Raw genomic sequence first — 20,879 nt, 5'->3', positions numbered from 1 at the left:
GATGAGGTGGTTCCGGTCTGATAGTCCCTGGGTATCCATCCAGATGCTGAGGGAATGTGGACCACTTCCCAGCTTCCAATGCTCCCAGAGACTCAATGTGGCTCAGAAATATTACAGATGCCCCCAGTGTGGTTGAAGCAACACGGAACCAGATACATTCACCAGATGCCTAATGTGCCAATGCAATGACAAGGGATGAGTATACCTTGGCTGCCCACTCTGCCAGCAAAAGCACACAGCTCAGATAGCATCTGGCTGTGTAATCTGCTAATCTTCAAATCTTCAGTCCCCCAGATGCCCAACATGGGGAGATTCTGCTTGGATATTCCTAGGATTCTCAATATGCCAGGGAAGGGATGCAGGTCGGATAGTCCACAGACACCTGGAATGTCATGGCTCTGATATGTCTGGACGAGCCATCTGGTGAAGTATGGATCCTATTCATAGGCTGCTCGACATACCAATGAAACAATGGAAAGAGAAAAAGCATCTCTGAGCATCTCTCTAAAGGTTTCAGAGTAACAGCCGTGTTAGTCTGTATTCGTAAAAAGAAAAAAGAAAAGGAGTACTTGTGGCACCTTAGAGACTAACCAGTTTATTTGAGCATGAGCTTTCGTGAGCTACAGCTCACTTCATTGGATGCATAGCATATCGTGGAAACTGCAGAAGACATTATATACACACAGAGACCATGAAACAAAACTTCCTCCCACCCCACTGTCCTGCTGGTAACAGCTTATCTAAAGTGATCATCAAGGAGGGCCATTTCCAGCACAAATCCAGGTTTTCTCACCCTTCCCCCCCCCCCCCCCCCCACAGACACACATACAAACTCACTCTCCTGCTGGTAATAGCCCATCCCTCTTTGAAACCTCTCTTTATAATGCGCATGATAATCAAGGTGGGTCATTTCCAGCACTAATCCAGATTTTCTCACCACCCCCCCCACACACACACACACCCCCCTCCAAAAACCACACACACAAACTCACTCTCCTGCTGGCAATAGCTCATCTTACAATGTGCACAGCAATAATCCAAGTTTAACCAGAACGTCTTGGGGGGGGGGGGGGTTTGTAGGAAAAAAACAAGGGGAGATAGGCTACCTTGCATAATGACTTAGCCACTCCCAGTCTCTATTCAAGCCCAAATTAATAGTATCCAATTTGCAAATGAATTCCAATTCAGCAGTTTCTCGCTGGAGTCTGGATTTGAAGTTTTTTTGCTTTAAGATAGCGACCCTCATGTCTGTGATTGCGTGACCAGAGAGATTGAAGTGTTCTCCGACTGGTTTATGAATGTTATAATTCTTAACATCTGATTTGTGTCCATTTATTCTTTTACGTAGAGACTGTCCAGTTTGACCAATGTACATGGCAGAGGGGCATTGCTGGCACATGATGGCATATATCACATTGGTGGATGTGCAGGTGAACGAGCCTCTGATAGTGTGGCTGATGTTGTTAGGCCCTGTGATGGTGTTCCCTGAATAGATATGTGGGCACAGTTGGCAACGGGCTTTGTTGCAAGGATAGGTTCCTGGGTTAGTGGTTCTGTTGTGTGGTATGTGGTTGTTGGTGAGTATTCGCTTCAGGTTGGGGGGCTGTCTGTAGGCAAGGACTGGCCTTTCTCCCAAGATTTGTGAGAGTGTTGGGTCATCCTTCAGGATAGGTTGTAGATCCTTAATAATGCGTTGGAGGGGTTTTAGTTGGGGGCTGAAGGTGACGGCTAGTGGCGTTCTGTTATTTTCTTTGTTAGGCCTGTCCTGTAGTAGGTGACTTCTGGGAACTCTTCTGGCTCTATCAATCTGTTTCTTCACTTCCGCAGGTGGGTATTGTAGTTGTAAGAATGCTTGATAGAGATCTTGTAGGTGTTTGTCTCTGTCTGAGGGGTTGGAGCAAATGCGGTTGTATCGCAGAGCTTGGCTGTAGATGATGGATCGTGTGGTGTGGTCAGGGTGAAAGCTGGAGGCATGTAGGTAGGAATAGCGGTCAGTAGGTTTCCGGTATAGGGTGGTGTTGATGTGACCATCGTTTATTAGCACTGTAGTGTCCAGGAAGTGGATCTCATGTGTGGACTGGACCAGGCTGAGGTTGATGGTGGGATGGAAATTGTTGAAATCATGGTGGAATTCCTCAAGGGCTTCTTTTCCATGGGTCCAGATGATGAAGATGTCATCAATATAGCGCAAGTAAAGTAGGGGCGTTAGGGGACGAGAGCTGAGGAAGCGTTGTTCTAAATCAGCCATAAAAATGTTGGCATACTGTGGGGCCATGCGGGTACCCATAGCAGTGCCGCTGATCTGAAGGTATACATTGTCCCCAAATGTAAAATAGTTATGGGTAAGGACAAAGTCACAAAGTTCAGCCACCAGGTTAGCCGTGACATTATCGGGGATAGTGTTCTTGATGGCTTGTAGTCCATCTTTGTGTGGAATGTTGGTGTAGAGGGCTTCTACATCCATAGTGGCCAGGATGGTGTTATCAGGAAGATCACCAATGGATTGTAGTTTCCTCAGGAAGTCAGTGGTGTCTCGAAGGTAGCTGGGAGTGCTGGTAGCGTAGGGCCTGAGGAGTGAGTCTACATAGCTGGACAATCCTGCTGTCAGGGTGCCAATGCCTGAGATGATGGGGCGCCCAGGATTTCCAGGTTTATGGATCTTGGGTAGTAGATAGAATATCCCAGGTCGGGGTTCCAGGGGTGTGTCTGTGCGGATTTGATCTTGTGCTTTTTCAGGAAGTTTCTTGAGCAAATGCTGTAGATGCTTTTGGTAACTCTCAGTGGGATCAGAGGGTAATGGCTTGTAGAAAGTGGCGTTGGAGAGCTGCCGAGCAGCCTCTTGTTCATATTCCGACCTATTCATGATGACAACAGCACCTCCTTTGTCAGCCTTTTTGATTATGATGTCAGAGTTGTTTCTGAGGCTGTGGATGGCATTGTGTTCTGCACGGCTGAGGTTATGGGGCAAGTGATGCTGCTTTTCCACAATTTCAGCCCGTGCACGTCGGCGGAAGCACTCTATGTAGAAGTCCAGTCTGCTGTTTCGACCTTCAGGAGGAGTCCACCTAGAATCCTTCTTTTTGTAATGTTGGTAGGCAGGCCTCTGTGGATCATTATGTTGTTCAGAGGTATTTTGGAAATATTCCTTGAGTCGGAGACGTCGAAAATAGGATTCTAGGTCACCACAGAACTGTATCATGTTCGAGGGGGTGGAGGGGCAGAAGGAGAGACCCCGAGATAGGACAGCTGCTTCTGCTGGGCTGAGAGTATAGTTGGATAGGTTAACAATATTGCTGGGTGGGTTGAGGGGACCATTGCTGTGGCCCCTTGTAGCCTGTAGTAGTTTAGAAAGTTTAGTGTCCTTTTTCTTTTGTAGAGAAGTAAAGTGTGTGTTGTAAATGGCTTGTCTAGTTTTAGTAAAATCCAGCCACGAGGAAGTTTGTGTGGAATAAACCAAAGTGCCCTCAGCATGCTGTCTCCAAGCGGAGCTATTTCAGTGTCAGTTTTCTTGTCCCTGTAAAATATAGCGCCTCTGGAATTTGTTTGCAGAAACAAAGCTGTGTGCATGGGGGCTGCATGGAATAATCATTGGGGCATCTTCAGATGGAAGTCCTGAGCAGTCATGGCTGTTAAAGATCCGATGGCACTTTCCCTAAGAGTCACGGAGCCAGACTTTGATCCCAGTTACACCAGGGCAAATACAGAATAGCTCCACCGAAGTTGATGGAGCCATTCCAGATTTACACTGGTGTAACTGAAATCACAATCTGGCCTTTTGCATTAACCCTGGTGTCCCGGCCAAATCCGTTATTCTATTCTGCCTCCTTAAATCCCCCTGGCGGTTCAACGGGGTTTGGGATTCTTCTTCACTTGCTGTCCTAAATTGCTGTGTAATGATGCCATGTTGCTGCTACACAGCTGCTGCCTCCTGCCCCAGGGGTGGCTGTGTTTCAGTGGGAGGGGGGTGGGCCAAGTGATTCTTGGACATCTTGTTTGCAATGTGTTACTTACGGGTGAAAGATGCTATATAACATAATGCAGCATTATTGTCAGTCTCATTAGAGACCTGTCCCCTTTATTGTCGCCGTATCCAAAACCGTAACTGCCTGCCACAACACCACCTCTGCATCATAATGGGAATCAAATGGCCTGACAAAATCCCCAGCAATGAAGTACTATGGCTGGCAGCCATGCTAACACGGAGGAAAATGACTTGGGTTGGAACAATCGACTGCCTAAGAAAGTTCCATGCAGTGCATTTGAAAAAGGCAGTAAGAAGACTGGCTACCCAAAACACTGCTACAAGGAGCATCATACAGTCTGCCGGGCTGGACTTTATGACCTAGGAGGATACGGGCCATGGCAGGCGAGCTTGGTACTCTGCTACGAGGCAAGCAGAACGTGCAACAGACTGTCATCGCTCCATCGTGCCCGACAGCAGGAGGGAATGTAGACACTGACTTGCCTTGACGCGTTTCCTGAACCCTACAGGTGGAAACTGATTTCCAGGCGCAGGCATACTCAAATATAAGAGACTGCCATTATTATTATTATTATTATTGCCAGTCACATAGAGAACAAGGGGGGATGAATTGGCCACTGGAGGGTGCTCCAACAGATGTAGACTTACACTTGCAGGTAGAAAGGGTGCCTAGTTCATGCAAAGCACATGCCACCTGCTTCCGCTCAGACCCTCCCTTACTTCTCCAGAGGGGCCAAGCCAGCCCCGTTTGTCAGCAGGGGGCAGGGAAGCCCATGCAGTGAGCTAATGTGTTAACTTTCTCCCCTAGGTTCTCTCTTGTAACTAGTGTGTCCCAGCCCCATTGTCTGAGGGTGTGGGATCCCCTCACCCACACTGTGTGAGCCCGGGATGCCCAAAGCCGTAGCACACAGCGCCAAGTTAAATCACGTTCCATTGCATCAAATGTAAGCGGCCTGTTTCCACTGTCCCTCAATATCAAAGACAGGTAACGCTGCCAGCAGGCGCAGGAGCTGAGCCTGCCACTGCTCGACTGGCCCTGCTCTGTGGTTAAAGACAGGCGTCCAGCCCCCAGGAAGTGAAGCCAGTGTCTCCCGGCGCCAGGACATTTGCTTTCTCCTGCTTTGCATGACTGCCTGTTGCCCCATTTCCCTGGAACCACCTCATTTACCTGCTCTGAGGTGCTGGCATCAGGGACAAGGTGGGTGTTTCTTTAAAGCTTATAAGTAAAGCATGAAGCAGGTGCAGAGAGTCAATGCAAGCAACAGAGAGAGCGAGAAAGAGAGAGAGAGCACAAATCCCCAGAAAACCCATCCCCCAAGAGCCTGACACCTCTGTGATTTGGGGCTCCTCACAAACTGAATGTACCTGGGGCATCTGGACCCTGACTGCATAATGGATTAAACAAACCTTCTGGCTTCAAATGAGCCCCTCTCTAATCCAGATGGGCCTGCAGATCCCAGGGCACGTTGGGATATAGTGTGGTACGACAAGAGCCCAGAGTCTGTCCAAGAATAGTGGAGTTGGGTGGGAGGAGCGGGTTCTGACCCGTTGCCTGTGCCTTTTCTGAATAGAAGGAGGGTGATAACAAAGTCAAAACAAAAGTGTATAATTGGTGTCCTTGTGGAGTGTGTAGGAATTGGGTAGTATTCCTTTAAATAGTTTGTGAGCCCTCTAGCAATGCTCACTGAGCTCTGTATTTCAGAAGCTGCCAGAAATCAACCAGTGTAGTGGTGCTGTTGTAACCCATGCTGTGTTGCTAGGCCTGGTGTGTTTGTGTATAGTTAGTAAACACAGCTATCTGGGATCCAGCTAAGCCCCCTGGGGTGCCTTCAGATTGTTGTGGTGGTGTAAAGAGCGAAAGACTCAAGAGTGTCTGTGTGTACAATTTGTGCATGTGTGTGCATGTACAGCCTGTGGATGAGGGAGTACAATCGGTGTGTGTGTAAGCATCTCTGTGTGTCAGTGCGTACAGCCTCAGTGTGACAATGTGTGTGTCCCTGTGTGTCAGTGTTTTCAGTCTCTGGGTGTCCGTGTGTGTATCTCTGGGTGTCAGTGCATACAGCCTTGGTGTGTCAGTGTGTGTGAGCCCCTGTGTGTCAACGCATACAGCCTCGGTGTGTGAGTGTGTGTGTCTCTGTGTGCAGTGTGTGGGCGTGTCAGTGTGCGTATCTCTGTGTGTCAATATGTACAGCCACGATGTATCAGTGTGTGCTTCTGTGTGTCAGTGTATACAGCCTCAGTGTGTGTGTGGCTTCTGGTGTCAGTGTGTACAGTCTCCCTTGTCAGTGTGTGTATCTCTGTGTTTGCGTGTGCAGTCTGAATGTATGTCAGTGTGTTAGCATGCAGTCTGTCTGTGGACATAGCAGCACTCAACAACAGCGTCTGTAGCTGCCCTTTCTGGTAAGATCGCAAATACAGGAAGCTGAAGTGTGAAACGTATATGTTTAGGAAAAAAAACAAACAAACCCCGACCACACGTCACATGCTCATGAAGTGAGATAGGGAGCAAACCCAACCCTGAAGGCAGAAGCAGGCGGGCGTCTGCGGCGGGAAAGAGTTAAACTGAAGGGCCGGGAGCCGGACCTAGAAGTGGGGAGTGGGCCCGTTGAGGGAGAGGTGTTAAGCCTGGGTGAGAGGTGGGAGGTGTGAAAGATCGAGGGAGATAGAGGGGAGGGCCCGGACAGGAAAGTGCGTGTGACAGCGGGGCAGAGCGAGAGGATGCTCCTTGCTAGAAGATGGACGAGGTGGTTGTGAAACAGGGGTTACTGTACCTCCAGCAGCAGCAAACCTTCGGGAAGGTAAGGACCGACCTGGGCATCTTTGCCAGGGCTGGAGGCTGGTTACTGAAGCTTCTAGCTGCTCTTGACTGGGGACTCCCATGTGCTGCCTGGGCCCTGGGCTTCCTCCATCCTGGACTCAGACAGCGCCTGCCTCTGTGCCTCTAATTCGCCATCTTGCCTTATTGCAAAGTGGGACAGTTTGCAGGGCTGGCCCCTCATCCCTGGCGGGGCCCTGTCGCTGTGCTGTACCCGGGCTGGGAACGGCAGTAGGGTCACAGAGCCAGACTGGTTTCCTAGGGGTTTAAATGCCCCACGCATGGGACTCTCTGGGGAGACGAGGCCCCACTTCGCACTCTCCGCCCCATTAAGAACCCCCTGGATGTTCTGCCTAAACAGTCTCTTGCTCAGTGTCACCCCACTGAACCTACTGTGACGTGCCCCCTCCAGCATCCCCCCTTCTGCTACCCATCTGCTGCCCTGGTGACTCAACTGGGCACAAGCTGCAGCTCACCAGAACTTCCTCCCTCTTGTAGGAAGCCCTCATCATGCCCGGTGACTCCCAGGAATGAGTCACATCCCTCCAGACGAGAGCGTAGGCAGAAGCTGAAGTCTCTGACTTGTTGTCCCATGGCTCAAGGCAGATGGGGCCTGAGACTCACAGTACAGAGACGGGGACAATCTACTCTGGGGATGGGGAAGGGGAGGGCAGCAGGGATTTGCCTTCATGGCACTGACATAGGCAACTTGCCAGGGGCCTCACAGTGATTGGCATAAACAGGGGCTGGGCTTTAAAAAAACAACACCGCTGTTTTGCAACTGCAGCAGGAGCTCCCCCGCCCCAACACCGCGCTCCCCGCTTGCTTCTGCGTTGCAGGAGACCCCTGCTTCCTCAGCTTAGTTCTGATCTACGGTGTCACAGGACCTCCCCTGTGCTCAGCATCCCTGCTCACACCCACTTGCTCTGCTGCCGGGGCGCCCCCCTCTCAGATCTTCCCTGACCCTGGCTGTGTTCCCCTGCTTCTGTGCAGCATTTTAGGAGCTTTCGTACTTCTGGGCAGGTCTCAAGATGATCCAGTTGCAAGGATCCCGGCTGGGCTCAGGTTGCAAAGAACTCCCCTGAAAGCAGAAGTCTGCACCGCTAGCTTTCACCTGCTTGCAGTGCATATTAGTTTGTGGAAAGGTTCCTCTGGAAATCCTGCAGCCAGACCAAAATGGGAGTTCAAACCCCAGAGCACTGCCTGCCATCTCCTGCGGGAGCTGAGCTGTCAGGGGAAAATCACAATGATTTCCCTGTGTACATCCCCGGGGAGACCCCCCAAAGGTATGTCCACACTGCCGTAAACCCCGCCACCCCCACTCCCCACTGCACTGAGTCTCAGAGCTGCGGTCAGCTGACTTGGACTTGTGGGGCTAAAAGCAGTGTACACATCTGGGTTTGGGCTGGAGCTCAAGGTCTGAGACCCTACCCGCCATAGGGTCGCACAGGAAACTCAATACTGCAATTTTGTAGCTCTGAAGTCTGAGCCCTGAAGCCCGAGTCTGCTGACCTGAGCCAGCTGAGTCATGCCGTAGTCTTTTATTGCAGGGTAGACGTATCCTTAGATACCTGGGCATGAGCCCTGGGATGCAGGCGGTGCACTGTTAATAGAGATGGACCCTAACTGGACTCCTGGGTTCAACATCCCCCTAGACTCTGGGAAGTTCAGAACTGGGTGCAGGCATTGGCTCCTGGGGCCAGGTCTAGCTTTCAAAGAAAGACATAGGCCAGATCATCAGTGGATGTCAATTGGCCTAAGCTCCCTGATTAACACGAGCTGAGTGTCTAGCCCACGGTGAACAGTGAGAGGTGATTGTTTCCCCCAGACCTTTTCTTTGGAATCGCACATTTGCAGCACGGTTAGAAACCTCAGCTTCCCCTTTCTCTTGCATTGGTGTAACTACGGAGTTACTCCTGATTTACCCCAGTGTGAAGGAGAAGGGAGTCAGGCCTCTGTACCACATTCAGAGACAGGAGGACGCAAGGGGTTGTTCACAGAAACAGGCTCTTTCTCCTGTTGGTCAGCTGATCAACGTAGCCAGTGCTGGTGGTAACCAAAAGGCATTTCTGTGTGCTGCTTGCAGGCACCAGGGAGGGAGGATCTCAGTCCAGATCCCTGCCCTCAACAGTCTGCATCGCAAAAAACAAGCATGGTGCTGACTAGCCCTCTGGCAGTGGGCAGCCTAAAGGGGGCTGGAGTTCCTCTGCTATTTCCAAGTGGCTCCCTAGGGTTGCCAGCCCTCCAGGACTGTCTCCAGGAATTAAAGATGAATCTTTAATTAAAGATTGTGTCATGTAATGAAACCTCCAGGAATACGTCCAGCCAAAATTGGCAACAGCTCTAGGCCAGGGTGGGGAAGGTTGCCTAGCTGTGGCTTCAGTTTCGTGGCTAAGCAGCAGATTCCATTCACCAGCGCTAGACGTACATGTGAAATTGAATAGTAAACACTCCTCCACCCCCGTCTGCAAATGTCAGTGCCGCATGTGTGATCTGTGTGCGAGAGCCTGGCTCACAGGCCTTGAGCGCAGATGGAGCATATCCTCTTAGCAGATAACCAAATGAATGTTTGCAGCCCTGGCTATTTCTGTCACTGTCAGTAGCTCACTGTCCACCCAGCGAAACGCCCCCCACTCCCAATGCTGGGCTAGACAGGGCGTCCTGGCCTCCCCTCCGCTCCCAAGGAAGATGGGTGCGGTGTTGTAACACATTAGAGCAGAGCAGGCAGGACACCAGATAACCAGCATCTTTGACCTGTGGCAGCTGTTCCCCGATGAAAGTTTAACCCAACCAAATAGCCTGTGGCCACACTGCGGAGATCAGTGCGGGCAGATGGGGAAGCTGTTTGGTGCACGGCATATGCAGGTTGTAGATTGCCCTTGGCACCACTCTCGAGCCATGTACACGGAAAGGTCAGGTTCTCCTCCGTTAAAGCGAGGGCTTTGATTCAGCTGGTGCACAGTGGGGAGGTAAACTGGACCCTATTTCCTTCTGCCTACTCATTCTCCAGAATCTAAACTTTCATTCTGTAACACAAAGGAAGTCTCTAGCTGTTCTGGTTGTCGAGCTAGCTTCAAAAACATGACGCAAGTCTGTCCCTGATACAGTGACGTCTGCCTGCTTTTGCAGAATCGGAAACAATCTAGGGCCTGATCCAAAGCCCACAGTAGTCAATGGCAAGAGTCCATTTCACTTCAGGAACCTTTAGATCATGCACTTAGGCATCAATTGGCCCCTAAGCGAAGAAGCTGCCACAAAGACATCATTTGCGAGGTGAAACTGCTGTCTTGGCAGCAGCTCAGCTGGTCAACTTGGCAACAGGATTTCTGACAGAGCCATTTCAGGGCATGTATACATAGATATCTGTATAGCCGCTCTGAGTCCAGGTTAAGAGTATCTATCTATCTATCTATCTATCTATCTATCTATCTATCTGTCATTTTTATCCTGCTGCCTATCACTGCAGTATCTGAGCTCTCTCCACATAAAATCAAGAGCACTAGTGAAGTCTCTAGTAGACTTTGTGGAGCCTCTGGCTGTTCAAGTGAACGTAACCTGCACCAACATAACGAAAGGTCTGAATGAAAATCAGTGTTGGTGTTTCTTGTCCAGCGTGTGTGTGTTTAGACCAGCCCTTTGAGGCACATCTACACAGCCAGCAGCCACCCACCGAAGCGAGCCCCCAAGCCCAGGTCAACAGACTCAGGCTCGCAGGGCTTGTGGTTCAGTGCTAAAAATAGCTGTGTAGACAGGAGACAGCACTTTGAAGTTGTGGCTTGGGCTGGAGCTTGGGCTCTGCAGCCAACCCCCCTCCCTAGGCTTCAGACTTCTGCAGCCTCGACCTAGGTATTTTTAGTGTGATAGTGTGAAGTGCGCAAGCCCAAATCTGTCAACAAGGGCTGGGAGGCTCACTGCCACGAGCCGTGTAGGTGCACCCTGAGCCTCGGTGCCTTTGTGGGTTGTCTGGGATGTTTACAGGAGCTAATTAAAAGTAAACACTTAAGGGAAAATTTTCAGAAGCCTCTAGGGCACAGAGCGGGAGTTAAGTGTCTAAATGCTTTTGAGGATCTGGATCTAAAGGAGCCCAGATCCTGTTGACTTGCAGTGGAGCTTGGACTCCTAAGGCACAGGTGCTTTTGAAATTGTTACCCTCGTGGCCCTTTTTAAAACAACACTCCAGGGTGGAGACATGGACCATGTCATCCCTGCAATAAGAGGTGTGTTTGCATTGGTAAACCCTAGTGGAGAGAAGGCACTGCGGTTTTTACTGTGAAGTGGCTAGGTGAGCTTAAACCCTGGTATGTGGATACATGGTTAAACTCCAGTAGTCGCACCAAGGCATAAACTGCGGGGGTCTTGTCTCCCCTACGGTTTGCATCGAGCTAGCTATCAATGCAAACACACCTCTTACTGCAGTGAAAATAGTCCATGGCTCAAGTCTGTCTTGATGTAAAAACACAGCTGTTTTTTTGCCATAGAGATGTGGGAATAGCTTTAGTTTTCCATGTAAAACAAACCAGCTGTCCCCAGGAGACCATTTCCAGCCCAGACATTGCAGCCTTGGGCTAGAGCATGAGAGTCAGGAAGTGAAACTTCCTAGGAACCCAAAGGCAGAGTTGACTAACACCCGCATGTTTCTGTTCCTTTGGCTTCCTTTCCCCCTGTCAGAAATGGAGGAAGTTCTGGGCAATGCTGTACCAGGAGAGCTCCTGCTCCTGCGCCCACCTGGAGCTCTTCGAGGGCTCCGGGCCTCCCACTTCCGAGAAGCCCAAGAAGGCTGAGAGTGGCAAGAAGCTCATCAAGTTGAGTAACTGTGTGCATGTGGCTGAGGCTAATGGGGACACCAGCAGCCCCAAGGAGACTGTCCCTTTCATCCTGGAGACCACGGACAAGCGCTACCTGCTGGCAGCTGAAAGCACCGAAGTGGCCAACTGGGTCCTCACCCTCTGCGATCTGGCCTTCGCGGTGAGAGTGGCAGCATGCTCCCTGTGGTGGTGGGGAGCGATAGGGGCATGTAGAGGGGTCCTTAGGAGTGAGGAGGATGCCAAGGATCTGGAGGGAGGTGTTCAGTGGGTGGGGGACTTGGAAAGATAGGGCACCAAGGATCTAGGGGACAGGGGGCCCCGGGGAGATCAGGAGCTCCAAGAGCTGGGGTTTCCATGGAGGTGGGTGTTGGAGGGGGCCAGGGAGAATGGATGGCCCAGCTTTGCCCATTAGTACTGAGCTTTGGCCTTCGCTGAGGTGTTGCTCAGAGTCCTCAGGGTGCTCTCTCAGGCCAGCTCTGGTGTCCCCTGTGTCCTTCACAGGGTCTCCAAGCCCCTGTTGGTCTGGGGAGCGGGAGGAGCCTTGGCAGCTCAACAAAGAGCCCCAGGCACTGGGAGATGAGGTTGCAAGAAGGGGGATGCCCTCTCCATCAGCTCTGGCATCTGGATCTCAGTGCTGGGGAGGAGACACCACATGGGTCCAAATCTGCGTGGCTAGACCTGGGCTGCCCCAAACTCACCCATTACTCTTCCCTGTGGGTTCCAGAGGAGCAGGGATGAACGGAAGGCAGCAGTGGGGAAGGACAGCCACCCGATCTCGCTATCCATGGAGGAGAACTCCCTGTACAGCTCCAGGGCCAAAGGTAGGGTGGGAACGAAAGACCCTGGCTCTGCGTGTGTGTGTACGTGTGCGCGTGTGTGTTGGAAGTGCAACTAGTTCTGGCAGAAGGTGCTGGGTCAGCAGGCACCGGAGACTGGACCTGTCTGTTCAACTCCATAGAACCCACAGGCTAGGAGATGAGATACCTAGAGACATGGACAGAGCCACTGTGAACATGCAGGTAAATAGATGCAGCATTGGGTGTGTGTGTGTGTGTGTGTGTGCGCATGCGTGCGTGTGTGTGTGAGAGAGAGAGAGAGAGAGAGAGATAGAAATTGGATAGACCGATCATTGAATGTGCATGGTGTGGGTATAAGGATGAATATGTATGTCCGCAGAGAGACAGGCAATGTGTGGCAAAAGCCAGCCAGCCAGCCGGATGAGTGGAGTGGGCACAGCAGGGGCAGAGGCAGGGCACAGCAGAGATGAACCCCCCAGCAGAGTGATTCAAGTGGTTTGTTTTCTTCTTTCTGAGAGGAAGTGAGGAAAGGGGTGGGGGGGGGTGTGGGAGGGTGGATGGAGTAATAACACCTTGCCCTGGTGGAACCCGAAACCACTGTCAAGTGTGACTCAGCTGTGATCCCAGAGCCCTGCTGAGCGCTTACAGAAGAGCAGACCTCTCGATAGCTCTCGCTGGGGCTGCTGGGAAATGTAGGACCATGCTTCATCTTTGCAAAGAGAGACACGCCCTCTCCTTCGCCTGCCAGCTCCGTACTTGCTTTGGGGGACACTCAGACGGGAGCTTAATATCCCAGAGCCCTGGGGCCTTGAGCCAAAGCCCATTGAACTCAATAGAAAGATTCTCATTGATTTCTAAGAGCTTTGGATCAGCCCCTTGAAGCCTATTATCTCTTGCCACCAGCCCCAGCTTGGCAGCCATATGCATCTTTGTTCCTTGCTTTCCCCGGCATACTGCCAGACTCAATTGCATCGCTCCACATTAATCCCTCGGTTCCCAGGCTATTGGCATCTAGACTTGCCCCCCAGTGCACACTTTGGTGCATTTTGCCCTTCAAACCCACCAGGTCCCATTTCTAAGTAGAATCCACTGCTGACCAGCTCTCAGGGAGTAACAACTTCCTGCTACTTGAGTAGCTGACCCAACGGGGGCTAGAACCAGCAGCCGAGTGATCCAGGGACCATCAGCGATCACCTCATTCACGTTACCACCAACATGCCACTGGCTTGTAACAAAGCGGCAAATCGACATAATGATGAGGCTTAATATAACAATGCTTCCCAAGTCTCACTCCCTGTGATGTGTTTGGTCTCTTGGGAGACCCTTGTTCTCTGGGGTCTCCTAACCTGTTTCTGCCTCCTTCTTCACCCCCTTCCCTTGGGCATCAAGCTTTTGCTTGTGACACTCTTCACTTGGGGGAACTTCATTAGACACCAGAAGCCTGCAGCCAGCCTCTGGGCCCAAGTGCCCTTCAGCGAACTGGGAACGCACCTGAAACTGTTGCAGACCTAGTTGCAGCACATCAGGGTTGTGTCCACATTCGAAGCCACATTACAACCATGTTCAGAGACTCTGTAGCATGGTTCTCAGAACACAGTCCCGGGATTTACCCAGGCCAGGGAGACTGTACCCAGGTAGGAAGGAAGGGAGTCTAATGGTGAGCTCAGAGGAGGACCTTGTCAGTATTCACTTGGCTCTTATTATTTGTGTTGCCTTAGTGCTTAGGAGCCCTAGTCGCACACCAGGACCCCACTGCGCTAAGTTAAAGATTAAACCTGGAGCCTTAGCCCACGCTCCAGTTAAGCGATGCTTCTAATTTTGAATCGGAACATGGCTGCCACAACAGCGCAGCCCTGCTCTTTGCAAGAAGTGTAATGGAAAATCAGCTTCATAAATAGCCCTTGTGCGCTTCCTGCTTTGTGGTTTGGTAGAACTGTGCCTTGCGCTGATAACCGGCCGCTCGCAACTGTCCAGAGCGCTTAGAACCCTTGTCGATCTTGCACCATTTCCCATGAGAGCCCCTCAGCCCTGCACTCCTGGTCTGAGGAGTGACTGAAGGCACAGAGCCCATGCGCCCACTCCCACGAGGCCATGGGAACAGGCTCTCAACCCTGCGTGCCAAGTAGCACAGCTGGGCTGGGTGGTTTAAGTGAAGGGAGAGGAGCGTGGGGTGGGGGAAAGAGACAGCTGGCAGCCACATGAAAAGGGAAATTGAGGCTCTGGCTATGTCGCTGACTTGCAGGGTGACCTTGGATCAGTCACTTCTCTGTGCCTCACTTTCCCCATCTGAGCAATGAGGGTAACGTGACTGAGTCAGCACTGCACAGAGCTCGGGGATCCTCAGAGGAAAGGGCCTGTCTCAGGGCAAAGTGTTCTGAATGGGAATGTTTATGTAGGGAAAGGGGTGAAATGCAGTGTCCAGAAGGGGCACTGTCTCCCTCTGCCTCCATCTCTTGAGTGCTGTTGGAAGGCAAGTGGGGACCCGACAGAGCTGATGCCCACAAACACAGCAGGAGTGTCACACACACTTGGCTCGGGCTCAGTTTACCAACCGACCCACAGACGTCAGCCTGTTGCAAACATCCTGCTCGATCATCAACGTAGCAACCTCTCCAGGTCAAAGGCAGCCTGAGTAATGGACCTTTCAGGGAAGTGGAAGGGCCCCAGGGGCTGCTGGGGAAGCAGCAGAGACTAATCCTCCTAGAGCACAGTCCCTACCTTACAGGGACCCATAGGGTGGGCTGGCAAAGGAAAATCACCCCCACTCCAGGACATTGCTCATGTCTTGGCTTACAGGCTGAACCTATGAGAAGAGGCATGCCAAGCACGTTTGCTAACTCACATGCTTGTGTGTAGGCACACAGTTGCACATTTGTATACCTTCCCACCTGGAAATATATACCTGGGGATTCGCACATGCAAACGCACACACAAACTCACTTGCATGGGCACACACATTTATGCACGCACGTGTGAGCAGGCACAGTCACTCTCTCTCTTTCTCTCTCTCTCACACACACACACACGCCTTTTGTCTGCTGGATTAAACAGCAGCATTGGCAGAGAATTGAGAGCAAAGGGCCAAATCCATGACTGATGTAAATTCAGGGGTGAGTCTGGCCCAGTGTCTTGATCCAGCCTGCACCTCTCCCTTGATCTCATCTCCAGCCTGTGCCTGTCTCAGGTTTCTTCAGATGGTGAGTCACTGCTTTTTATCCACCCTCTAAAGGAGAATGGGATAGCCTGTCCCTCTGCTATGCTATCAGCCCGTGAGAAGGCAACACACTCACCTCCCTCTCTCAGAGAGGGCCAAGGGCCACGTTGCAGGGAGCGGATAAGCCACAGGGAGATTGTGCTGGGATACATAGCACTTGGCAAACTACTGCAGGAGAGAGGCCTGCCCTGAGCTGAACTTGGGGCAAGTGGGGTGCTAGGGAAGTGGGAATGGTCTTGCTTGTTTGGCAGGGCCGGGAGCAGATCTGCAGCCTGCTGGGTTGCTTTTGAATGCACCTGTCAGGACCGTGCCCTGGCTACAGAGTGCTGTTTAACATGGAGTGGGGGAGCAAGTTGTGTCCCAAGGCTGCCAGCATCTGACATGGCTCTGGGGAGAGGCTGACCTGCATTCTCAGTGTGGAGCTGGCCTGGTAATAAGAATAAATACCATGCCTAGGATTTCCCTCACAAAGCTCTTTGCAAACCGCTCACCTAAGACCCGCTTGACTCCCCTCTGAAATGCTCCTGCCTCCAGGGTGGAACCTGACAGCTGGTAAATAGAGGCCCAGGAACCCGACCCGGCAGCTTAGGACAGGAAGGGGAGAACAAGCAGGATCCAGTTGAAAGTGTAGGGAGCACGTAGGGAGATGGAGGATATAATTGGCCAAGCTGGAATTTGGACAGGACACTGGGTTAGAACATCCCTGTTCTTGGCGGAAGTGCCCTGGGCTCAGGACCTGGGGTTTGTGTTCCTCTGATAGATGGAGGATGGGTCTGCTTCTCCTCTGCCTTTCACCGGGTAGAGTCATTTACACTCGGGCAAAGTGAGTGCCAAATGCGAGCTCTGGCGTGAGTGGAGGATTCCAGGGTGGCACCCACTGTGCCCAGCTGTGAATGATGGCACAAAGCGCCAGGGGGAGGGGAGAATCCGCCCTCCTCCTCTCTAACAGATCCCATGCTCAGGTGATGAGTGCGGTCCAGACAGATTGGCCTGCTCACCACTGACTGCAAGGGGAGAGTGCCCTCTGCTTTGGCACCTACATTGTTCTCTGCCACCTGGAACCCTCTGTCATCACACAAGGGCATAGGGCACTGACCCAGAGGGAGCGTCCTTTCCTGAGTTACCCGCACCCCTTATCACAGCACCGTGGGCTTTTTGGAAGTCTGCCATCCATGTGCCTACGTTGCGTGGCTGATAGCACAGTGTGAATCTGAGGTGCGTTTGGATCAGAGTTTGGCTCCCACGGTGGCTGCCGGAAGCTCTCGGTGAGCGCAGGGCTGGGCACAGCCCTTGCAGATCCCAGCCCCGTGGCCTTTTAAGGTGGCTGACGTGACACGCTCCATGTTCCACCTCCGGCAGAGCTGGGGGACACGAGGGCCCCGGTGAGGCCTCGGGGGCGTTACAGCACCTGCGCCGAGCAGGAGGGGGATGCGGCGTGGCAGCGGAAGTATTTTCATCTCTCGGCCCCACTTGCTGAGCTGAGGGAGCCCTGACAGGAACAGGAAGGATGTGGTGGGCTCATCTCGAGGAAAGTTCACCTTGCATTGTGCCAGCTGTGTCACACTGCGGGGCTGGGGAGAAGTGGGGGCAGCAGGGGGCAGAGAGGGGAATTTACGTCCGCGGACGTGCTGCATGGGGGAGTTCAGAGATAGCAGGCCTGCTTCTCCGACTGGGGGCACATCCCCTCACTGATGCACTGTTGATCTCTTAACAAAGGGCTCTTGGAAAGCCCCTTACCAACATCCCAGGGTCCTGGGTGCTACAGGAAATGAGGAATCGAGTCAGCTGATCTCCCACTGAAATGCCAGTCCTGTCTCCAATCTACAGCCGTGGGGCAGAGCAGTGCTGCCAGGCAAGCAAACTGCGGGGAGCTGATAGGCGAGTGCACTATAGCGTTCAGCTTGGGCGGCTTGAAATGGGGGAAGTGGGTTTATGTGCGAGAGAGGCTGTCTGCATTAGCGTGTCTGTCTGTGTGCGGCCGTGAGCCTGCGTCTGGGACGGGGAGCGCACGTGTGACTCTGCGTGTGAAGGTCTTGCAGGGGAATCCAGGGGCTTTGGGGGTTCTCTGGGCCTCCCCTCCCCCCCCCAGCGGGGTGGGGAAGGATGTTTCTGGGACATTTCTGCTGTGCATCCCAAGGGAAAAGCATTTGCCTTTTAGGAGTGTTTTGAGGAGCCCCGGGGATGAGCCAGAGGCAGAGGAATTGGTCCGAAAGCCTCCCTCAGTCTGAGCTCCTGGCAGCACCTCACTAATACCCATCAGTTCTCAAGAAGGCTGGAGATTCCCTGGTCTTTAGCCTCTCACCTGCCCCCCACCCCCTGTGGGGTAAGCCACCTACCATGCCACATGACATCATCCCCAGTCTAACCATTGGATGACGGTGCCACTGGCCCATATGGACATGGGCCATGCTGGTTCCCTCTCATCAGGCTGAGAGCCCAGCAGCTCTGTCTGTGGCACGTCCTACTCCACACTGGTTATGTAGGACACAGCCAGGCCTGGTGGTAGCTGCACTCCCCCCACCTCTGCGTTGCTACATTAGCAGACGATAGGCCTGCCTGGGTACGTGCTGTCGAGCCGCAGGCTCCCAGCAGCAGGGCTGACAGTGTGAGGGGGACCTGGGGAGCTCGTGTATTCATGCAAAATTCACGAGGTGCCGTGCGGAAGGGCCGAGAGCTGCAGCACGGCCAGCAGGATCACCTCTAGCACATGTTCCTTTGCAGCCGCGGCCACTAAGGAGTTCCAAGTGACAGTGAGGGTCACGGAGGCCTCTGAGCGCTGCCACCTCTGGGGCAGCTTCATCCTCCGAGCTGAGGACGAGGCCCTGGAGCTTCAGGACCTGCAGACGGGGAGCGTGCGCTATACCTGGCCTTATAAGTTCCTGCGGAGATTTGGACGTGATAAGGTAATCGCAGACCCAGAGGGAGGGAACAGCTCCTTTGAGGTGCAGGGTGGGGATGGGGGCTATCAGATCAGGAAGCTAAGCAGGAAGTCTATTAAAAGTCAAGCGTCCTCCTGTCAGAATGGCTGGGCCTGGAGTAGCTGTCAGCTGGCACTCACATGCCATTTGTTGTAGCCCCTTCTGCCAGTAACTGGGAGGTGAGTGCTTCTTACAGCCTGTGCTCCTGCCCGGCTCACTAGAGCCTCACCTACTGGGAGCTGGAAGCTCCCCCCACAGCCAGCACCCTGCTAAAACTGCTGTAGTTTGTGAGCTTCTCCAAGATAAAACGTGTGTACTATCCTGCTGGGGGGAGGCAGGGACTGGAGTAGCTGTGACATCCCCCTTGCACAAGCCAGAGCTCCTGCAGGGAGACTGAGCCCCCTTTTGTGTCAGGACACCCTTGTCCCTCTTGCATAGGTCGCGTCAAGGCAGGCAAGGAGAGTTTTCTTGGGAACAAACACCTCAGATAGCCAGGTGAGAAAATTATCCATGGGGCACAAATACTGCCCTGTAGGGAGTAGGTATAATGGCCCTCAGTATGAGTCGTCAGCTGGGTGTGATCCTAGAGCCTTCTGATCCCTAGCACAGGGATTTCGCACGTGAGAGCAAGGAGAGTTAGTTGGCAGCTGTAGTATGTTGTTATCCTCAATGTGGCGGGGGCTGCTGTACCCACACAGTGCTGGGGATATGACCCTGCTTGGCTTTGCACCCCTGCCAGGTGACCTTCTCCTTCGAGGCCGGTCGAAGATGCGCCTCTGGAGAAGGCAACTTTGAGTTTGAGACCACGCAGGGCAACGAGATCTTCCAGGTCATTGAGTCAGCCATCAACGTGCAGAGGGGCCTTGGGGCAGATGAGCCACGGTGGGTTGGCCCTGCTGACGATGCCGTCAGGGTTCCCGTTCCTGTTAGGACCGTGAGCCGACCCAGGGATGGCGAGGGGAGGGTCTCAACTGGAGGGTCCCTGCTGCACCACAGGGCCAGCACCAAATGCCTCTCCCTGGAGTCCAGCTTGGAGGGGAAGCCAGCCAAAGGCAAATCAGTGAAGCCTACCGCCAGCTTCCCCCTGTCCGGGGAGCCCACAAGCAGCTTCATCTCCCCTGCTGACTGCGAGCTGCCCTACGCGGAGCCACGCGACTCCCTCCGACTGAACCCGCAGGACAGAGCCAAGAGCCTGCAGCCGGCCAGGAAGGTGGTGTCTCAGGCAAAAGAGACACCTGAGTCCGAATATGCTGTGCCCTTCGACACCATCGCCAAGTCCCTGATGGCCACAGAGTTTGGCAGCTTTCTCTGCGGCTTTGTGGAGCCAGAGGTCCCGTACCCGCTGTATGACAGCATCGATGAAGCGGGCGTGAGGAAGCGGAGACAGCCACCCACTCAGACCAAGCCAGAGCACATTTATGATGAGCCCGAGGGCCTGTCTGCCCACACTGTGTACGATGAGCCCGAGGAGGTGAAAGGGGAGGCCTGGAAGCTGCAGGCCACTGCAGAGGACCCAGTGGGTCACGAGTACCCCTACAACCCCCAGCGGGATGACTACTCTGTGCCCAAGATGGTCGTGCCCACCCTGAACTCGCTCTCTGGGCAAGGGGGCGACTGGATTGGGGAAACCGAATATGACAATGTGGCCCTGAGGTTCATGAACAAGAAGAAGAATGTGCAGTAAAAGGGAGGAGAGGGAAGAGGAGAGAGAACAAGAGAAAGGACTTTCTGTGCTGCCATTCCACTTGGCCCCGGGTTGCGCCATCTCTCTAGCCCCGGAGATGGCCGGCGTGGACATTTCCAAGAGCCTTTTCTCTTCAGCTGTCCCTTAGGGTAAAAGCTGAGTCTGTTGAACTCATCTCACTAGTGACTGAAAGCCTGTTCGGGCCTGGCTTTCCAGCAGGGGGGCATGATAGAATCCAAGTGCCCTCTCCCTTAGCCTAGACTGTATAGATTTAGGGCAAGGGTCATGCATTGCTGTATATTGCGTACGGCACTCAGTACGGTGATGGCAGTTTATATATATAGTACTAATAATGCTGCCCCAAAGGGCCTGGGTTACTCTCCACTCCTGAGAAGATATTCCTGGGCATCTCTATTAAAAACGGCATTTAAAGCGGCTGCTGGAGTTTCATACGGCTTCTTTCCCCATTACATCAGTTTCTCTGGCCCAGCATTACCAGGGTGGATCCTCTGTTTCTTCCTGCCATCAGATCCAGACTGGATGCCGTTCTGGAAGCTATGCTTTAGTCCAACACGAGTTACGGGGATCAATACAGGGATAACTGGGTGAAATGTAATGGCCTGTGGTATCGCAGAGCTCAGAGATGATCTAAGGGGCCCTTGTG

General features: G+C 52.9%; 1 protein-coding gene across 1 annotated transcript; it reads left to right on the top strand.

The window, feature by feature from the left end:
• Window positions 1-6,685: 6,685 nt before the first annotated feature.
• Window positions 6,686-20,245, top strand: DOK2 (docking protein 2). The gene is made up of 5 exons (XM_074940028.1): window positions 6,686-6,780; window positions 11,466-11,762; window positions 12,327-12,423; window positions 18,335-18,516; window positions 19,271-20,245. Exons 1-5 carry the CDS (start codon window positions 6,718-6,720, stop codon window positions 20,213-20,215), a joined length of 1,584 nt encoding a protein of 527 aa, XP_074796129.1. The 5' UTR covers window positions 6,686-6,717; the 3' UTR covers window positions 20,216-20,245.
• The last annotated feature ends 634 nt before the right edge of the window (window positions 20,246-20,879 follow it).

The sequence above is a fragment of the Natator depressus genome, chromosome 26 (assembly GCF_965152275.1).
Source record: "Natator depressus isolate rNatDep1 chromosome 26, rNatDep2.hap1, whole genome shotgun sequence".
NCBI lineage: Eukaryota > Metazoa > Chordata > Testudines > Cheloniidae > Natator > Natator depressus.
This window is presented reverse-complemented; position numbering and strand designations above follow the sequence as displayed.

Excerpts from the sequence above, each read along its gene's own strand:
- DOK2 (XM_074940028.1), top strand. The coding sequence starts at position 6,718 with ATGGACGAGGTGGTTGTGAAACAGGGGTTACTGTACCTCCAGCAGCAG. Across the intron at positions 6,781-11,465 it reads AGCAGCAAACCTTCGGGAAG|AAATGGAGGAAGTTCTGGGC; the intron begins GTAAGGACCGAC and ends TCCCCCTGTCAG. Across the intron at positions 12,424-18,334 it reads GTACAGCTCCAGGGCCAAAG|CCGCGGCCACTAAGGAGTTC; the intron begins GTAGGGTGGGAA and ends GTTCCTTTGCAG.